Genomic DNA, 16,226 nt, shown 5'->3' on the forward strand with positions numbered 1-16,226 from the left:
GTGGCTCTTACCTGCTCAGCATCGTAATTGGGATCCTTAACGTCAACTTTATCTTCATCGTAAACCTGCCCAGGTGTTCCCCATACACCTTTACCCCCTGCCCCACCTACAGATACAAAACACATAAACAGCTTTTTTTTTAAATGCATTGGAAAAACTTGAAAAGTGACATGTCAACAGAGAACAGATAGAAGAACGAAAACCATGTGACTCTTTCAGTGCCTTCTGCTGTAGCCAATAAGAGAACATACTGCTCCTGTCTTCGTCATGTTACCCACACAGGGTCATCCCCTCTGAAACAATTCCCTTGAACAGAGCCAGGCCCTTTTAGTTCACAGCTGCTGATATCATCTCTCAGTATGTGCAGAGCTCTGACTGCAAGTCCCAAACGGATAATGAACGAGAAACAGAAACTGATTCTAACCAAACTGGTAGAAGACAATAAAGCAGTTAGTGCATGCAAGGCTAAGCGTGACCTCCATTAACGTAGATGTTCTGCTACATCCTCGTGACCTTCCAAACCTGAATGATTTTCATTCTTCTGTGGCACGTAAAAGATTTATTTATTTGTTACAATGGCGGTCAATAGGGTCCAGTGTTGTTTGGTTCTTAATCTTCAAAATATCTTCTTTTGTGCTCCGCAAAAGAAATAAAATCATAAAGGTCTGAAGTGGCATGAGGGTGTGTAAATGATCATTTTCATTTTTAGATAAACTACCCACTTAATAAACGAATCAGCTTTTGAATGGATTTAAAGATTGTACACATTTACTCAATATTTTGAAAATAGTAACAAGTTATCCATATTTAACTTGAATTCATAAAAAAATTAGCATATATAATTTTCCTTAAAACAGTTCAATACACAATAAGAGATATCCTAAATACCAATACATTTAGAAATATTTCTCTTTTTGGTCAACTTAAATCTTTGATTATTTTTTTCCCCAAAAAACTATTATATTTTAGTATAATAAGTATTGTTTAGTAACCTTATTACTCATGCATAATACTGAGCAAACAACAGTTTAACATAAACCGTTACCAGAAGTGAGACCTCCAAAACTCAAGCAGTGTATGCTGGATGATGGATGATGTCTTTTATGACTAGTCCCACAATGTTCTAGAATGTTTGAGAAAGCACTAGAATATTCCAGAATGTTCCAGAAGGGTCTAGAATGTTCCCATCCTTGCAAAAGGAAAGTCTCTTTTAAAAACATGCAACATTACTACAAAAACTTATCTGTACTAAAACATTGTTTCATAATTAAGGATAGATGTTCTAAAATTTACCTGACCTGAATATTTACCAAAATTGACACTAGGCAAAAATAATTACAGAAGAACCATTTTTAAAAAAAAAAGTATTATATAAATTATTAAATGCAAAGTATCATAGTAATATATTAGTATTGTCCCTTAAATTAAGATATTATTTAAAAAAATATATATAAAAAAAATAAAAAATATAAACAAAAAAATATTTAAAATAAAAAACACATTTACGTTCAGAGCTAAATGTGTTAAAACAATCTTTTGAAAATACCTTTTAATGGCCTGAATTAAAGGCAAATTAAATTAAGGTTAAATTAATACTGTAATTTGATTAAGAATTTAATGGAATTCATTTAAAAACCTAATATTATCAAATTAATCAATGACAAAGAAAATATTTATTCATGTAGTAATCACATTAATTTAAGGTACTTTTTAACAACCTAATTACTATTTGACAATGAAAATATTTGTCAACTAGCTTCTGCTCAGCCTGACCGCAAAGCCTCCGAAGAAGATTGTCAATATGCTGTAATCCACTTTTCTCTATGGATGAAGTTAAGCATTTAACCTTACGTATGGCACCTCCAAACCAACTACATTTTCACTGCAATGTCTTCATCTGAAGGCTTCTGTCCAAAAAAAGCTAACAGGACCTCCAGCCCTGTCCTGCAGTCCAACTTAACCAGCAGTTACATAACACAAACAGGGCCGAATGTGCTAGCGCAGACAGAATCAAAAAGAGAAGTGTGCCATGAAGTTCTGCGGGTGATGGGGGAGGTGAAAAGGTCACGAGGGGCGATAAACAATATTTTTTGCAGTCTTGCATATATATATAGCATACTTGACGCAGCTAGCAAGACAGAATGTCAGACGTTTCTGCAAGCCAGACTTTTCCAAATCAGTTCAGGTCTGCTGCACACAAGGGTGATGAACCCTCAACAACTGAACAACAACTGAGTGAATGGGAGTGACTGTCTGTTATGAGTATATTTGTGAATGTGGGTGGAGTTTAGTTGCTGAAGTGCGTCAGTCCGCTTGCATGAAGAATCGCTCGGATGTTTGTTAACAGTCTAACTGGCTAAAACGAAACAACTGATGCTGGAACGGAACCAAGTCAACACTTATATGCTCTGAACTTATGTAAATAAATCCCACCTGCACTAGAGTTCCGAAATGTTCAAAATTCCAGAACTCTAAATCCAATTTATTTGTATGCGTGCATTCCAAGTTCAACTGAACCGATTTCTAAATTTCAAACAGAAAACCCACTGATTCCAGGGACGGTAACGTGATAACTATTTGATGATAATAAAATGATGACTATAAAGTTTTAATAATCATTTTAAATCTACGAGAATAAATAACTCCAAAACCACAAATGCACAAAAACTATAAATTTGGATTCATTTTCAGAACGATTTTTAAAACCTTGCAAATCAAAATCCAAAAACACAGCATGCTTATAATAAACAGAATGTTATTGTCAGTTGGTGTAGATGCTACTTTAGCTATAGTTCTTGGTTTAGAAATAAAACAGCACTGGTACCTTTCTTCGGCAGTCCTCGTCCCTTGCCCATCCTCTACTTGACTTTTTGTTTGTTTGTTTTTAGTTATGGTTGGTGGGTGGAAAGAGAGGGCGGAATAAATGACCGGTATCACTCAGCGAGTCGCCCCGGCCCGAGTCCCTGGAGGAGTTCTTCCTTAGACGTCTCTTTACCTTGGCCTTGAGTCTTGCCTCATGGATGCTGCCGGTGGGGGCCGATATCCAGTTTCCATTGATTTCATTATCAACGTTTCCAGTGAAGGTGTTGTCCTCGTCCCCGGAGGGGAAGGAATCGCTGAGATTTCCAGACTCTGTGATTGACAAGTGTGTTTGGAACCATTCATATATGTGAATATGCGTATCATATGTAATATGAGATTAAACATACATTTTTAAAACAGCATTAGCACTACAGACCAAAGTCTGGGCCCCTTATAAATATATTCGGGAGAGTAAAAACAAGTGATAGGATTGACCTTGGAAACTTTGCACAGACTTATCATATCAAATACGGAATATGAGAGCAAACAATTCTGACCTAGAAACATTGACTGTGATATAAAATACCTAAATATCGCAGTGAAAACCAACTTGAACTTACCAACAGGGTTTGCATTCAGCCATGCTTCACAGTCAGTTGCCATGGTAAAAATCAGAAAATTAAGTTTTACGGGGTATAAAATGTGCGCCTTTGCACCTAGAATGCAGAAATATTAACGTTAATATGCAAGTTTCTTTGTGAAGCAAAAATGAATGAATAAATGAGAACATGCAGCTGCTCCAATCATTAGCGTCCATTTGGCTCCAACATAAGCCTGATACAATAAATGTATCGCATTACCATACAGACAGAAGACCTGCAGTCTCCAAAATAAAGTGTTTTGGCTGAGGAGTATTTAGTTTTTGTACTAACAGTCATTAATGTGTTTAAGGTTTCATGCAGAGCGTGCATTTAATGTATGGCGTTACGTGCGCGCAACATAAATATAAACAAAGCCTCGGGACTAGCAGCGAGTCTTTATTTGGCACAGCGTCTAAAATAAAGCCTTCGAAAGTCTTAAATATCGCAAGATACGTTGCTTTAAACCAACATCCAGTCGATAAGGAACAAATCCCACTAACCTGTTTTATCGCGTAGTCCCAAGTTCGAGCGGACTCTCCGTTGGTGTTGTTGATTTTGTGTTCTCTGCCCAGCAACCCGATAGCGTGATGCTGTCCTGCGAGCTCTCTGATTGGTTAGAAAAATAGAGGCGGATGACAAAGTGACCAATGAAAATTGAGTTCAGATGAAACCGGTCTTTCTCGTATTTTCTATGAGGTCTTCGGTGAAGATCGTGACTTTCCGCCCTGCAATGGACGCTGGAACAGAATTGATGTTATTATGTAACAGATTGCTCATGGGTGAAGATGAAGTCCCTCTCTCTTGTTATATTATTAAACTGGCACAATTCTTTTTTAAGTAGATGGATAAAAAAAGATGCAGGGGTTATTTTATAATGTACAGAGCCAGGCATGTCTTTCAGGACCACCATGGAACACTTTCTTTCGTTATTTGTTTCACATAAACATCAGGCAATCTTATTTTCAAAAATGTTTATTTAATATTTGCATCAATGCTACCCAAAATTTTTATACATATTTTTCTTCCATAAAATGCTGTGCTATTTATTAACAGAATATAAAACAGAAAGTTTTCCAGAACCATTCCAGTGAAATACTAGCATTATAACACTCAGCTTTTAATAAATTTGATATTAGTTAAATAAACATGGTCCAGTTCAAGTATCCCTAAAGTCTGAGCTCTGTGTACAGCAATGATGAAAAACAAAATAGTATGGCAGACATTATACAGAAGCAGCTTTCCCTGGCGTTCGGCTGATTTTTAAGCGTTTGGGGCTTTTAATATATTATAAGGCACTTTGAAAAGTGAATATTTCAAGCATGAAACAGATTCAGGGTTTGCAGACTGACAAAAATGATCACAGAAAATGCAATTCAGACAGACACGAGATAATAATAATTTTAAAAGCATCAACAGAATATTCACAAGTATTGACCTGAGGATAATTTTACACCTCTTTAAATTTGAACAGAAATTTAAATTAGGCATTTCTGCAGTGAAGTTTATATTTGTCCACCACTGAGAAAAATCAACACATATGCAAGCTTTAGAGTATGAGCTAGGCAGATGCAGATGATGTAAACACTACACTTACCAGTGCATTTCACATTCTGATACATATTTTTCACAGTGTAATAAAAATGCCATGCTGGACTACAGAGGACACACACACCGCACTGTGTCCTGCGAATAAGGACAGGGCACTTAAAGTTCACAGAAAACTGAAAATTGTCATCATTTACTCTCCCTCATGTTTCAGACCTGAATGAGTGACCTTTTCCCCGTGGAACACAAATGAAGATATTTTGCAGAACGTTCCTGCTGCTCTTTTCCATACAATGAAAGTGAATAGGGACTAGGGCTGTCAAGCACACATGACATGCTGGATAAAAAGATATTGTGGTCACAAATTAAGAATTAGTTCCTATGACTTATTATTTTCCTCATTTTAAGTAAATCATGGCCATGTTGTACTAATTATTTCTAGTGTTATATTAGTATATTAATACTAATACAGGTTTTTGTCAATATTTTGAATAAGATTTCATTTTTATATTTTCTGTTTTCATTTTTTTAGTAATTCATTTAAGTAATTTTGTTAGTTTTTTTGTCTGTATACAGTAGTTTTTATTATTTGTTATTTTTTAGTTTTAGTTTATTTAGTTAGAGCTATTTTAGTACTTCAAATTAAAGTAAACAAAACTAAGATATGTTGACTTAGCAACTAGCTGAAATAAAATGTTTATATTAATTAAATTATTTATAGAAATAAAATTATTTCAGTTAACATTTGTTTCAAGTAACAAATGTATGGTTTTAGTTTGCTACAATAATTGATTGAACTGATTTTTTTCATTCATTTTAGTTGAATCAAGGCCATGATGAAACTAAATCAAAACTAAATTAAAGAAAATGAATAATGAATACAACATAGCCATAAAGTCTAATTTTCTTTTGCATGTCATGTGTAGGGCTCCGAGGTCTAAAAACTAAATTAATTTTTATATTTTTCAGTTTGTTTCTTACACTAAACTAATGTATGACTTAAAAAAAAAAAACTTTTGGAACCACATTCCACCTTCAATTCCACTGTACAGAAAAATAACAGCATTGACATTCTGAAAAAAATGCTTTGTATTTCACTGACAAAAAAAGGTAATGTGTGTTTGGAATTTACTTTAAAATCTAAGATATTTAATAAGGCATTTGTTTTAAATCCCTGAAAACTTTCATACAGTTTGTACTGCTATGAACCAGAGTTCACAAATGATCCATTTTCAGTTCTTCTTGTGTCCATGTCCCAGCAGTGGTGCAGTCCTGATAGTCTCACGTGAGCTTCATTCAGTGTTCGGCGACTCTGTGTGGAATTTTAAGAGACTTTCCTCCGCCAGCTGTGACAGATACTTCTATAAAAACATAAACAATCCTCTGTTAAACTACACAAATGACAATTAACTCTTAAATCACAGGCATAAGAACAGCTATAACGCCTTGAAGAGCAACAGTTTGGTTTCTCTGACTAAAATGGCTGACTGACAGCATCTGCTATGACTTATACTCAAGAAAGTTCAAGCTACATTGAGATATTGCATGTTTCTTGGCTCTTTTGTCTTAGATTCTAAACATTATCAAAACATATTTTTGAAACCCATTAGTTTATTGAATTTTAGCACTAACAATGTCTACCAGTGGATAAAATGGGTGACACTTTGTCTTACTGAGGCTAATTTCATAGCTGGCTTTTTAAGTAACCTAAATGCACACAGTTAAAATCTAGTCACACTTTTTGCATAATTTGACTAAACTACATGATAGTACTTTCATATTTTAAAGTTGCAAAGTAATTTAGCACTCATGGTCTACTGGACTTGCTGTTGAGGTCGGTTTTAATGACATAAGAGTTGATGAAACTCCCGTTTATGTGCTTCCAAAAAGCATATGTGTTTACCAGCGAAACAAGGAACAAGTTGAAACAGAAGAAGGTCAAAATGTGGGAGGAAAGCAGGTTTCCTGTAGTGTTTACAGTCTCTCTCTCGCTCTCTCTCTCTCTCTCTCTCTCTCTCTCTCTCTCTCTCTCTCTCTCTGTCATTCTTGGTTTCACCTGTCTTGCTCTTCTGGTGTTAAATTCAGCTGTCACCTTCTCACTGTAGTTCTTGTAAACTCAACACAGCTGGCAAACCTCAAGGCGGAGAAGTCAAGTATGAGGTGACGCTCTTTGGCCGACCACTCTAGTCTAAGAGACATGACAACTGGTTGTGGTCTGACTGTAATGACGGGGAATGTCCGGCTCCTTGCCGCCTCAACTTTGTTGTGTCGGAAAGTGTGTTTGTCTGTCTGTATGCGTGTGTTTCTGCTGGGTTATAATGAGAAACTATGTCCCACCCAGAGGACTAGGCTTCTTCGTTCAGTTCATCTTACATTGCAGTCACCAATGGTGGGGAGTAACTAAGTAAGCCTTTTCAGTAACAAGCTTCTATTTCCAACAAGTAGCAGTGCAGCGTGGCCAAATGCTACATCGCTGTTTGAATTTCACATTAGTGAATTTTGCATTTCACATTGTTCACGATGCGTGCAGCTTTACTGCCACGCAATAGTCAAATACACTCTGCTAAGTGGTCCTCTCATGTGTATCGCTGGACAGTCTGATTCATTTTGGTGAATCAGTTCATTTGGGAAGAGATTTTAAGAAACAGTTGAGTGATTCACTGATTTTAGTCACTTAAGTAGCTTCCATGTCAACAGGTAGTCATTAATGTAAGTAGTCTAATATGTACCATTGGAAAGTCTGATTCATTTTAGTGAATCAGTTCATTTGGGATGAGATTTTAAGAAACAATTGACTGATTCTCTGATTTTAGTCACTTAAGTAGCTTCCATGTAGATAGGTAATCGGTAATGTAAGTAGTCTCCTATGTACCGTTGGAAAATCTGAATCATTTTGGTGAATCAGTTCATTGGCGAAGAGATTTCAGGAAACAATTCACTGATTTGAGTCCCTTAAGTAGCTTCAGTGTAGTCAGTGAGTCAGTAATGTAGCTAATCTCATATGTACTGCTGGAAAGTCTGATTCATTTTGGTGAATCGATTAGTTTGGGAAGATATTTTAAGAAACAATTCACTGATTCGAGTTACTTAAGTAGCTTCCATGTAGTTAGGTTGTCTGTACTGTAGTGTAGCTCATCTCATATGTACCACTGGACAGTCTGATTCATTTTAGTTATTCAGTTTATTTGGGAAGAGATTTTAAGAAACAGTTCTCTGATTTGAATCACTTAAGTAGCTTCCATGTAATTAGCTAGACTGTAAGTGTAGTTAATCTCAGATGTACTGCTGGAAAGTCTGATTCGTTTTGGTGAATCACATAGTTTGGGAAGATAGTTTAAGAAACAATTCACTGATTTAATTTATTTAAATATCTTCCCTGAAGTTAGGTTGTCTGTAGTGTAGCTAATCTCATATCTACTGCTGGAAAGTCTGATTAATTTTAGTGAATCAGTTTGGGAAGAGATTTTAGGAAACAGTTAGGTTGTCTGTAGTGTAGCTAATCTCATATCTACTGCTGTAAGGTGTGATTGGAAAGTCTGATTCATTTTAATGTATCAGTTCATTTGGGAAGATATTTTAAGAAACAGTTCACTGATTCGACTCCCCTAAGTAGCTTCATTGTAGTTAGCTAGTCAGTAATATAACTAATCTCATATGTACCGCTGAAAAGTATGATACAGTTTATTTGGGAAGAGATTTGAAGCAGCAGTTCACTGATTCACTGATTTTAGTCACTTAAGCAGCTTCCATGTAGCTAGTCTGTTGTGTAACGTTTCTCATATTTACCACTTGAAAGTTTGATTAATTTGCATAAGGCATGTTTCTAGCCTAAATCTTCAGATCAACAGCCAGAGATGACCAGAAATGAACAAGTTCAACCAATGACCCTCACTGAAAAGTTAATCCCTCTAGCAAATAAGGTAGTTTCATAAATGGACCATAATTCCAATCTGGAAGCACTGCTTTACTCTGACATCAACCAACATTTGGTACCATAATTATTCATCTTCTTTCTTAAGAATACTTGCGATAAATCTTACATGCCACACCTAACAAACACAGTTTGTTTGAAAAAATGATCTAAAGTTTTCACAGTGGTTATATAGAGGTGCACTAAAGAGTTTTATGTTTCACTGGCATGTTACGCTAGTAGATTTGGACTTCATACTGACACCTATGGGCGTGGATGTATCATGCAAACAAAACTGGCCATTGACAAAATATCAAACCTGCTCCTGTCTATTCATCACACACAAGTATAATATGACTTCAGAAATTTGAAGCTTTTTATTTTATAAAAGAACTTCAGTTAATTCTTATGTTAAAATGTGTGTGTTACTAAATCTCTTTGAATCATCAATCTTATGGTGTTGTGTTGTCATATAACTTCACACAGAAAATGTTAAGAAAGAGAGAACCTTTCGTATTTGGGTGGAAAGAGAAAGGAAGACTGTATGTTTCTGACCTGTAGGTTCCTGTAGTGAACTGTACTCCGACAGTGTGACGTCTTGGCTGTTTGTTCATTGGTGTAAAACAAACCACACAGGTTGCAATAAAATCCTGTCCTTGGCACGATGAACTCCACACCTGCCAAAAACAACACAACCAGCCAGAAATCAGAACGACACCAAACAAATACATTTTCATATACGGCTCTGTGTGTGTGTGCAGGGGTGTAAAGTCAGCTCTTCTGTGAAGGAATCTAGTGCATTAGCTGTGTGGTAATGAGTACACAAGCTTGGGCCTCGAGGGTGCAATTCACACCTCACTCAGCAGGATGACAAATGCTCCACTGACATCAGCTGACCTTAAAGGCTTCAGTCACCCACTGAGAGCCCACATCACAGCCAGAGCCGCTCATTAGTGCTGCTCACGCAGCAAAGCATCGCTATTACTATTGCTCATACTTTCTTCTTCCTGACCAAATGGTACTTGCGGGATTTGGCTCGACCCTTATGAATTCTGGTGGACGTACCTAACGGTATGCTGTGTTCACTGATGGCTTTCTCCTGCTCCTGAGAGGGCGATGCAGTAAAGATGTCAGTCACCTGAGGTGAAGGGGCCGGTAATGGTTCAGGAATATCTGGAACAGAGGAATAGGTGGAATGTGTATCATTGATCTGAGAAGTACATGTTTTTGTATCACAGCTTGTAAATCACATTAAACTGCCAATAAATGTTCAAAAATGCCCCCTAAGGTATTTGAGGTGAGTAGATTTTAAATGCAACTTCAAAAAAATAAAATAAAATAAAATTATTGGATGACTGATTTTCACAAGTTTTGTAGGTAAAAAAAAAATTGTTGAAATTTCCAAATTTAAGGAAATTGACAAATTGTTTTTGTTTTGTTTTTTTAAACCAAAACACATTGGCTCAATAAAAGTTTCCGAAGATTATTTGCTTCAAAGTGAAAATTCTGACATCTTCTACCTATCACAAAACATACACACAAAAAGTTATTATAAAAATGTCAAAGCTTTTCCACAAAAGCTTTCCAAATTTAATCAAGTTTTGGGAAATTTCTGCTTGCCTCATTAAAATAAATATTAGCAGGACTGTCGCAAATGCAACAAATGTGGCTTGGTCAGATAACATCTTGTGAGGTGGCGTTGGTTAATTTTTAGGATACTTTAAAGTGCACACCACTGTTTCCGGCACGGAAAAATGAACATGGTGCGAACAGTGATGTCTGATTCACAGTCGATTATTCTCAAGAACTTGTTCTTTTTAACAGGTCAGGCAAAAGTTACCAAACACAAAAAAGGTTATTGTCAAAATGTCAAAGCTTTTCCACACAACAAAGTTGCAAGTTTAATCAAGCCAACTTACATTTTTGCTTGGCTCATTAAACAAAACTATTAGCAGGGCTGCATCTAAAATTGTTGCAATTGCAACAAAAAATGCTGTTTCGTCAGATTCATCTTGTTAGGTTTGTGCTATAAGTTACTTTTGAGTGCACACTAGTGTTTCCTGCATGGAAAAATAAACTCTGCGTAAGCAGTGATGTCCGATTCACAGGCACATTATTTTCAAGAACTTTCTCTTTTTAATGAGTCACTCTGAAGGATGTAAGTTTCGAACTCACTCATGAGTTAACAGTTTGAAGTAGACTTGCTCAGTCAGTGAATCTGAACCGCTTTTGAACAGCAATCTTAATCGTATGATGCTGTAATTAGACTACATGTGCGGTCTTATTAGCACAATTTTGCAAGCAAGAAAGGTTCACTGTCAACAGTCAAGCAATGTATGATGCACAGCTCACACAGAATTCACTTTTAAACTAAGCATCTTTCTGATGCTCAAAGTGGGGAATTTGCGTGACCATAATATAATTCCCAATGTGGATTCTTATTGAAATTTCAGGACTTTGCCTGAGAAAATTCACAGATCTGTGGTAAGTGTGACCACACTTAAATCTGTATGAGGAACTACCAAGTACTATTATGGTATGAGTATCAAGAAGTAAAATTCCCAAACACCCTACACCCAAGGTTCTCTAAACGTTATTTTTTCTTCCAGCATTATTAGAATGCTTGTCTTTAATAATATTCTTAAAATCTTGGCGCAAAAACATTATTTATACATCATTCATGGAACATTATTTCGTGAAATCTTTTAGTTGGACATTCAGAGAAAATTTAAATGTAATGTTCCCATTATGTTTGCAAAATTCTCAAATGGAATGTTAATTCTTAAAAATGGAACATTTCGAACGTTCAGAGAACATTCAGGAATAACATTTTTATAACTTAATGGAAACGTTAAAAAAATGTTTTTAGAACATATTTTCATTAGCTGGGACTGGGTCATTACAGACATTCACTAACAAACTAAGGTCAGTTGTGGGTACCTTTCTTCTGACTATCAAGTTTGAGACATGGTTCCTTGTTTTCCATCTCTGGCGTCTTTCTCTCATCATTACTCAAGTCATTCACTTTCCCACTTTCACATGTGCTGCTGTTGTTTAGAGGACCAGCTGGCATGGTTGTGTCGATGTGTGTATCCATATGAGTAGTGGAGAGGGTCTCCTCCAAAGCGCTCTTGAACTCCTGGGACGGGAAGCGGTTGAGTTGACAGACCGGTTGTTCTGGGGCAGGTGGTCTTAGGGGCGTCTCTGCAGGCTTGGACTGAGCACCTCCAGAGCTTTCTTCTGGAACCAAATCCAGCAAAGGAAGGGACGGAGGGTCTACCGTGCTTTCCTCGCCTTCTGTTGGGGTCTTCGTGTTTGGTTTAGGGCTCTCTGCTGTCAAATGGCTGGGCTCGACTCTCTGGTCCTCCTCGTGAAGATCAGGTAGATCAGGTTCAACTATGGAGTCGTCCTCTCCTCCAACTTCATCTACGGTCACCAGTTCCTCCATGCTTTTAGGATACCAGCTCTCCTCCTCTCCATCATCTACACTTTCCAGTCCCTGAAAGCCACACCAGAAAACAATAGAAATTAATATTGTTATTCAGCAAGGATGCAACAAACTGATCAAAAGTGACAGTAAAGACTTTCATAATGTTACAAAATATTTCTAGTTCAAATAAATGCTGAAAAATACAAGAATCCTGAAAAAGTATTATCAAGTTTTCCGCAAAAATATGAAGCAGCACAACTGTTTTAAACATTGATAATAATAAGAAATGTTTCTTAAGCCGCAAATCAGAATATTAGAATGATTTCTGAAGGATCATGTGACACTGAAGTCTAGAGTAATGATGTGGAAAATTCAGCTTTACATCACAGGAATAAATTAATTTTAGAATATAATAAAGGGGTCATATGACGATGCTAAAAAGAACATTATTTTGTGTATTTAGTGTAATGCAATGTGTTTATGTGGTTTAAGGTAAAAAAAAAAAACACTATTTTCCACATACTGTACATTATTGTTTCTCCTATATGCCCTGACTTTCTGAAACGCGTAGATTTTTTGACAAAGCTCATCGTTCTGAAAAGCAAGGTGTGTTCTGATTGGCCAGCTATCAAGTGCTTTGTGATTGGCTGAATACCTCAAGTGTGTGATGGAAATGTGAGATGCGATGAGACAAAACCAGTAAAACCCATTATAAACGAGGCATTTGTTGCATCCAGTGGGGACATAATTACTGATTATAATGACTTATACTTTCTTTTTACGCCTTGCGTTGTGTATCGCACTGCGTAAACATAAAACCATGTCTGTATTTGTAAACTGAGAAACGACAACAAGCTCTACTCTACACTGCTCAAAACTTGCGTTTGAATCATCAGTGGCAAATTCTTTAAATATGAAAACTTACTTACAGTCTGTGAGTCAGAAGCACCAGACTGTCCTTGCAAAGTCGGAACTGCCCCACTTTATAGAAACAGACACCGGCATTGTAGGCTACTCTCACAGGAAACAGTCTTAGTCCTCCATAAAATGCACTGCATCTGAATATTTGGGTTGAACTGTTCTGGAACAGTGTTGTAAATAAAACTTAACCACTGATTTCTAGTCGTGTCCTATTTTGGAAGGCCAAACTAAGTATTTTCGCTTTCACAATGAAACAGCGTCTCCGCGACATGGCACCGGCGGCAACAGCGAGAATCAAAGTTACGCCTTCTTTCTTTGCGTGAACATTTGGGCGGCGTTATGCAAATCTTCCCACACAGTGACGTAGAGATGTTGGGCCGTGTTTAAACAAGGCGTTATAGGAGGGCGTGGACGAGTCTAAAATTTTATAAAGAATATCTCTTTGGATTTGAGACTTTGCAACTTCACAGATCTTCTTTATGCACCAAGAGCTTGTAACACTCCAAAGAGAAAGGAATAATTTACATCGCATCATATGACCCCTTTAAACTAGAAAATGGTTATTTTTAATTGTAAAATTATTTCACAATATTAGTGTTTTTACTGAAGATTTATTTTATTTTTTTTCAGAAAGCAAAAATGCATATGAATGAATGAATGTTTACCTCGTTGTCACCATCTCTGTCACACTTTGAAGACTGTGCAGGTTTGCTGTTATGAGGAGATGCTGATCTTTCTTTGGCTCTGTATTCTTCCTTCTGTAATATGTAAAAGAAGAAGGAAAAAAAAACAGTGCTATTAAAATATTGTCTATGCAGGAACTTAATATAATATAATGTTACAATAATATAATATAATATAATATAAAAATAACTTCTTTAAATATTTAAAACATTTTTCAAAGTTTATATCTTTTAAATTATATATAATATTAAAATATAAAAGTAATAAAGATATAAAATGTATGAAGTAATTTATAATATATTTTGAATATTTGTTTAATATTCTTAACTCTAAGAAGGACTTCAATTTTGTGATTCAGAACATTATACACAGTATTAGTTGTCTTTTAAACAAACATACAGTTGTTTTTCAAATGTGTAGGACATGCCTGATTTTCGGACTCTTTCTCCTCTTTATCTTGTCTCCGGCTCGGCCTCTTGCTGCGTCCTCTGTCTTCAGCTGTCCGGTTGGAGTGTGTGTCATCCGTCACGTCTGACTCTGAGTGTCTGGGTCTGTGGTAGTCACCGCCTTCCCTTTTCTTCGTTTTCCCCTCATGTCTCTGATGTTGCGGCCTGCTCAGTTTATCAGTCTTGTACAGTGAGTCTTTCTTGTAAAAGTCATCTATGGAGTGGTAGGAGGAGAAGGACGAACCCTGAGGGCTTCCGCGGGGATACCAGTCCCTGCCCCGCTCGTCCCCGGGCCCCATACGTGGGCTGATCCGGTCCCCGGATTTAAGGTAGGGTTTCCTGCGCTCGGACAGCCATCCATTGTGTCTTTCTTCCTCATCATTCCTCCAGTCGTCTCTCTCGTGGGGGTCCTCGTCGCCACGGGAATGGGACGTCCAGTCCCAAGAGGCCCGGCGGGGCCCCATGCCGTTGCTCCAGTCAGACCGGCAGGACGGCCCCGGTGGACTGTGGGCGGAGCTACAGGAGGTGAAGCTCGGACTGTGTGAGCGCGGACTCAGAGAACGACTGACTGGACTGCGTGATCGGTCACGCTCCGGCAGGTACCTGCACAAAACAGCAGCAGGTTTGAGAGAATGATAAAGAAAAATTTAAAACACGTGACAAAGTTCTTAGAAATGTGCGCTTTGTCAGGTTTATTATTTTGAAAAGCTTTCACTCCATTTTCAAGAAAAGTTCAACTTTAATGATGTCATGTGGTGCAACCATGTGATTGTACACATCTTAATTTCCAAAAAGTTCATAATATATAATATATTTTAAAGTGAAAAGTTTTTTATTTATTATTATTAATTTTTTTACAAATACAAGGAATTTTTAATTCATAAATATAATTTTCTTGAGAAGATGCACCATATGTCATTTTACAAACTGAACTAACCATGCCTTGTTATGAAAAAGTCAAATCATCTGATATTAAGAAACTCTGAAATATGAATAACATCATAAATACAATAAATATTATTTAACCAATAAAAATATTTTAATTTGAATCCATATTATGAATTACAACAATTTTTAAATGCTATTTTTCCATTTTCGATTTAAAAATTAATAAAATTCTATATCTAAGTATTCTATATCTACTATATTTAAGTATCTAAAATTTAAAAATGCAATTTCAGCTAATTAATCTATATTAAACCTAAAATAGAACACTGAAATGTAATAATTCTATATCATCACACAGTCATGAAGATCTGCAGGGGTCATCTCTGTGATGTCATTTCCTTTTTAATGTTTTTGTTTTCTGCATGTTGGTTACACCACATGACTTAGATTTGCAAGACATATAAAATATTATTTATATCATGTAATATATAATAATAATATAGAATTGTGAATAATAATAATGAAGTAAATGGTATACCAAACTACTTAATAATATTTTTTCTTCTTTATGATGTAAGGACAGTTTCATCACCCTGACTTTTTTTTTTGGCTTTATGCCCTCCAAAATCAATTTTTAGTTTTGAATTTTGATTTTAAATGAACTAGAAATTAAAATTCTTCAATTATAGATGTATTCAGTTCATTATAAATATGAATTGGCATTTTTATGTATTGTCGAGTAAATCAGTAGATCAAGACTAAAAAAATGACACGAAAGGTCTCAATAAAAGCGTGTCCTGGTGTCCTTCTCACCTGTCGATCTCCTGCATCTCGTCTCGCTCTCTCTGGGAATTGATGTCTTGGATTATAGAATCAACATCTTTACCTGGTTTCTGGATCAGAGAGGAAAACGCTTTGAGATGGTTTTGTTCGAATCCCATGATCACGATGTGCTCAGA

At 36.3% G+C, this 16,226-nt stretch overlaps 1 protein-coding gene and 1 pseudogene across 3 annotated transcripts in view; both read right to left on the bottom strand.

The window, feature by feature from the left end:
- The window catches only part of LOC109051703, a 12,714-nt pseudogene extending 8,617 nt beyond the window's left edge, over positions 1-4,097 (bottom strand).
- A 1,522-nt stretch (positions 4,098-5,619) lies between these two features.
- Positions 5,620-16,226, bottom strand: part of LOC109101670 (RNA-binding protein 20-like) — a 57,672-nt gene continuing 47,065 nt past the window's right edge. For all 3 annotated transcript variants that reach the window (XM_042712033.1, XM_042712034.1, XM_042712035.1), the window contains exons 8-14: positions 16,081-16,160; positions 14,361-14,982; positions 13,915-14,007; positions 11,839-12,397; positions 9,964-10,071; positions 9,454-9,575; positions 5,620-6,349 (exon numbers count right to left, since the gene is read on the bottom strand). In XM_042712033.1, the coding sequence (XP_042567967.1) occupies positions 6,281-6,349; positions 9,454-9,575; positions 9,964-10,071; positions 11,839-12,397; positions 13,915-14,007; positions 14,361-14,982; positions 16,081-16,160 (1,653 nt within the window). In that variant the 3' untranslated portion in view covers positions 5,620-6,280. The remainder of the gene's footprint in view (positions 6,350-9,453; positions 9,576-9,963; positions 10,072-11,838; positions 12,398-13,914; positions 14,008-14,360; positions 14,983-16,080; positions 16,161-16,226) is intronic.

This window comes from Cyprinus carpio, chromosome A22 (assembly GCF_018340385.1).
Source record: "Cyprinus carpio isolate SPL01 chromosome A22, ASM1834038v1, whole genome shotgun sequence".
NCBI lineage: Eukaryota > Metazoa > Chordata > Actinopteri > Cypriniformes > Cyprinidae > Cyprinus > Cyprinus carpio.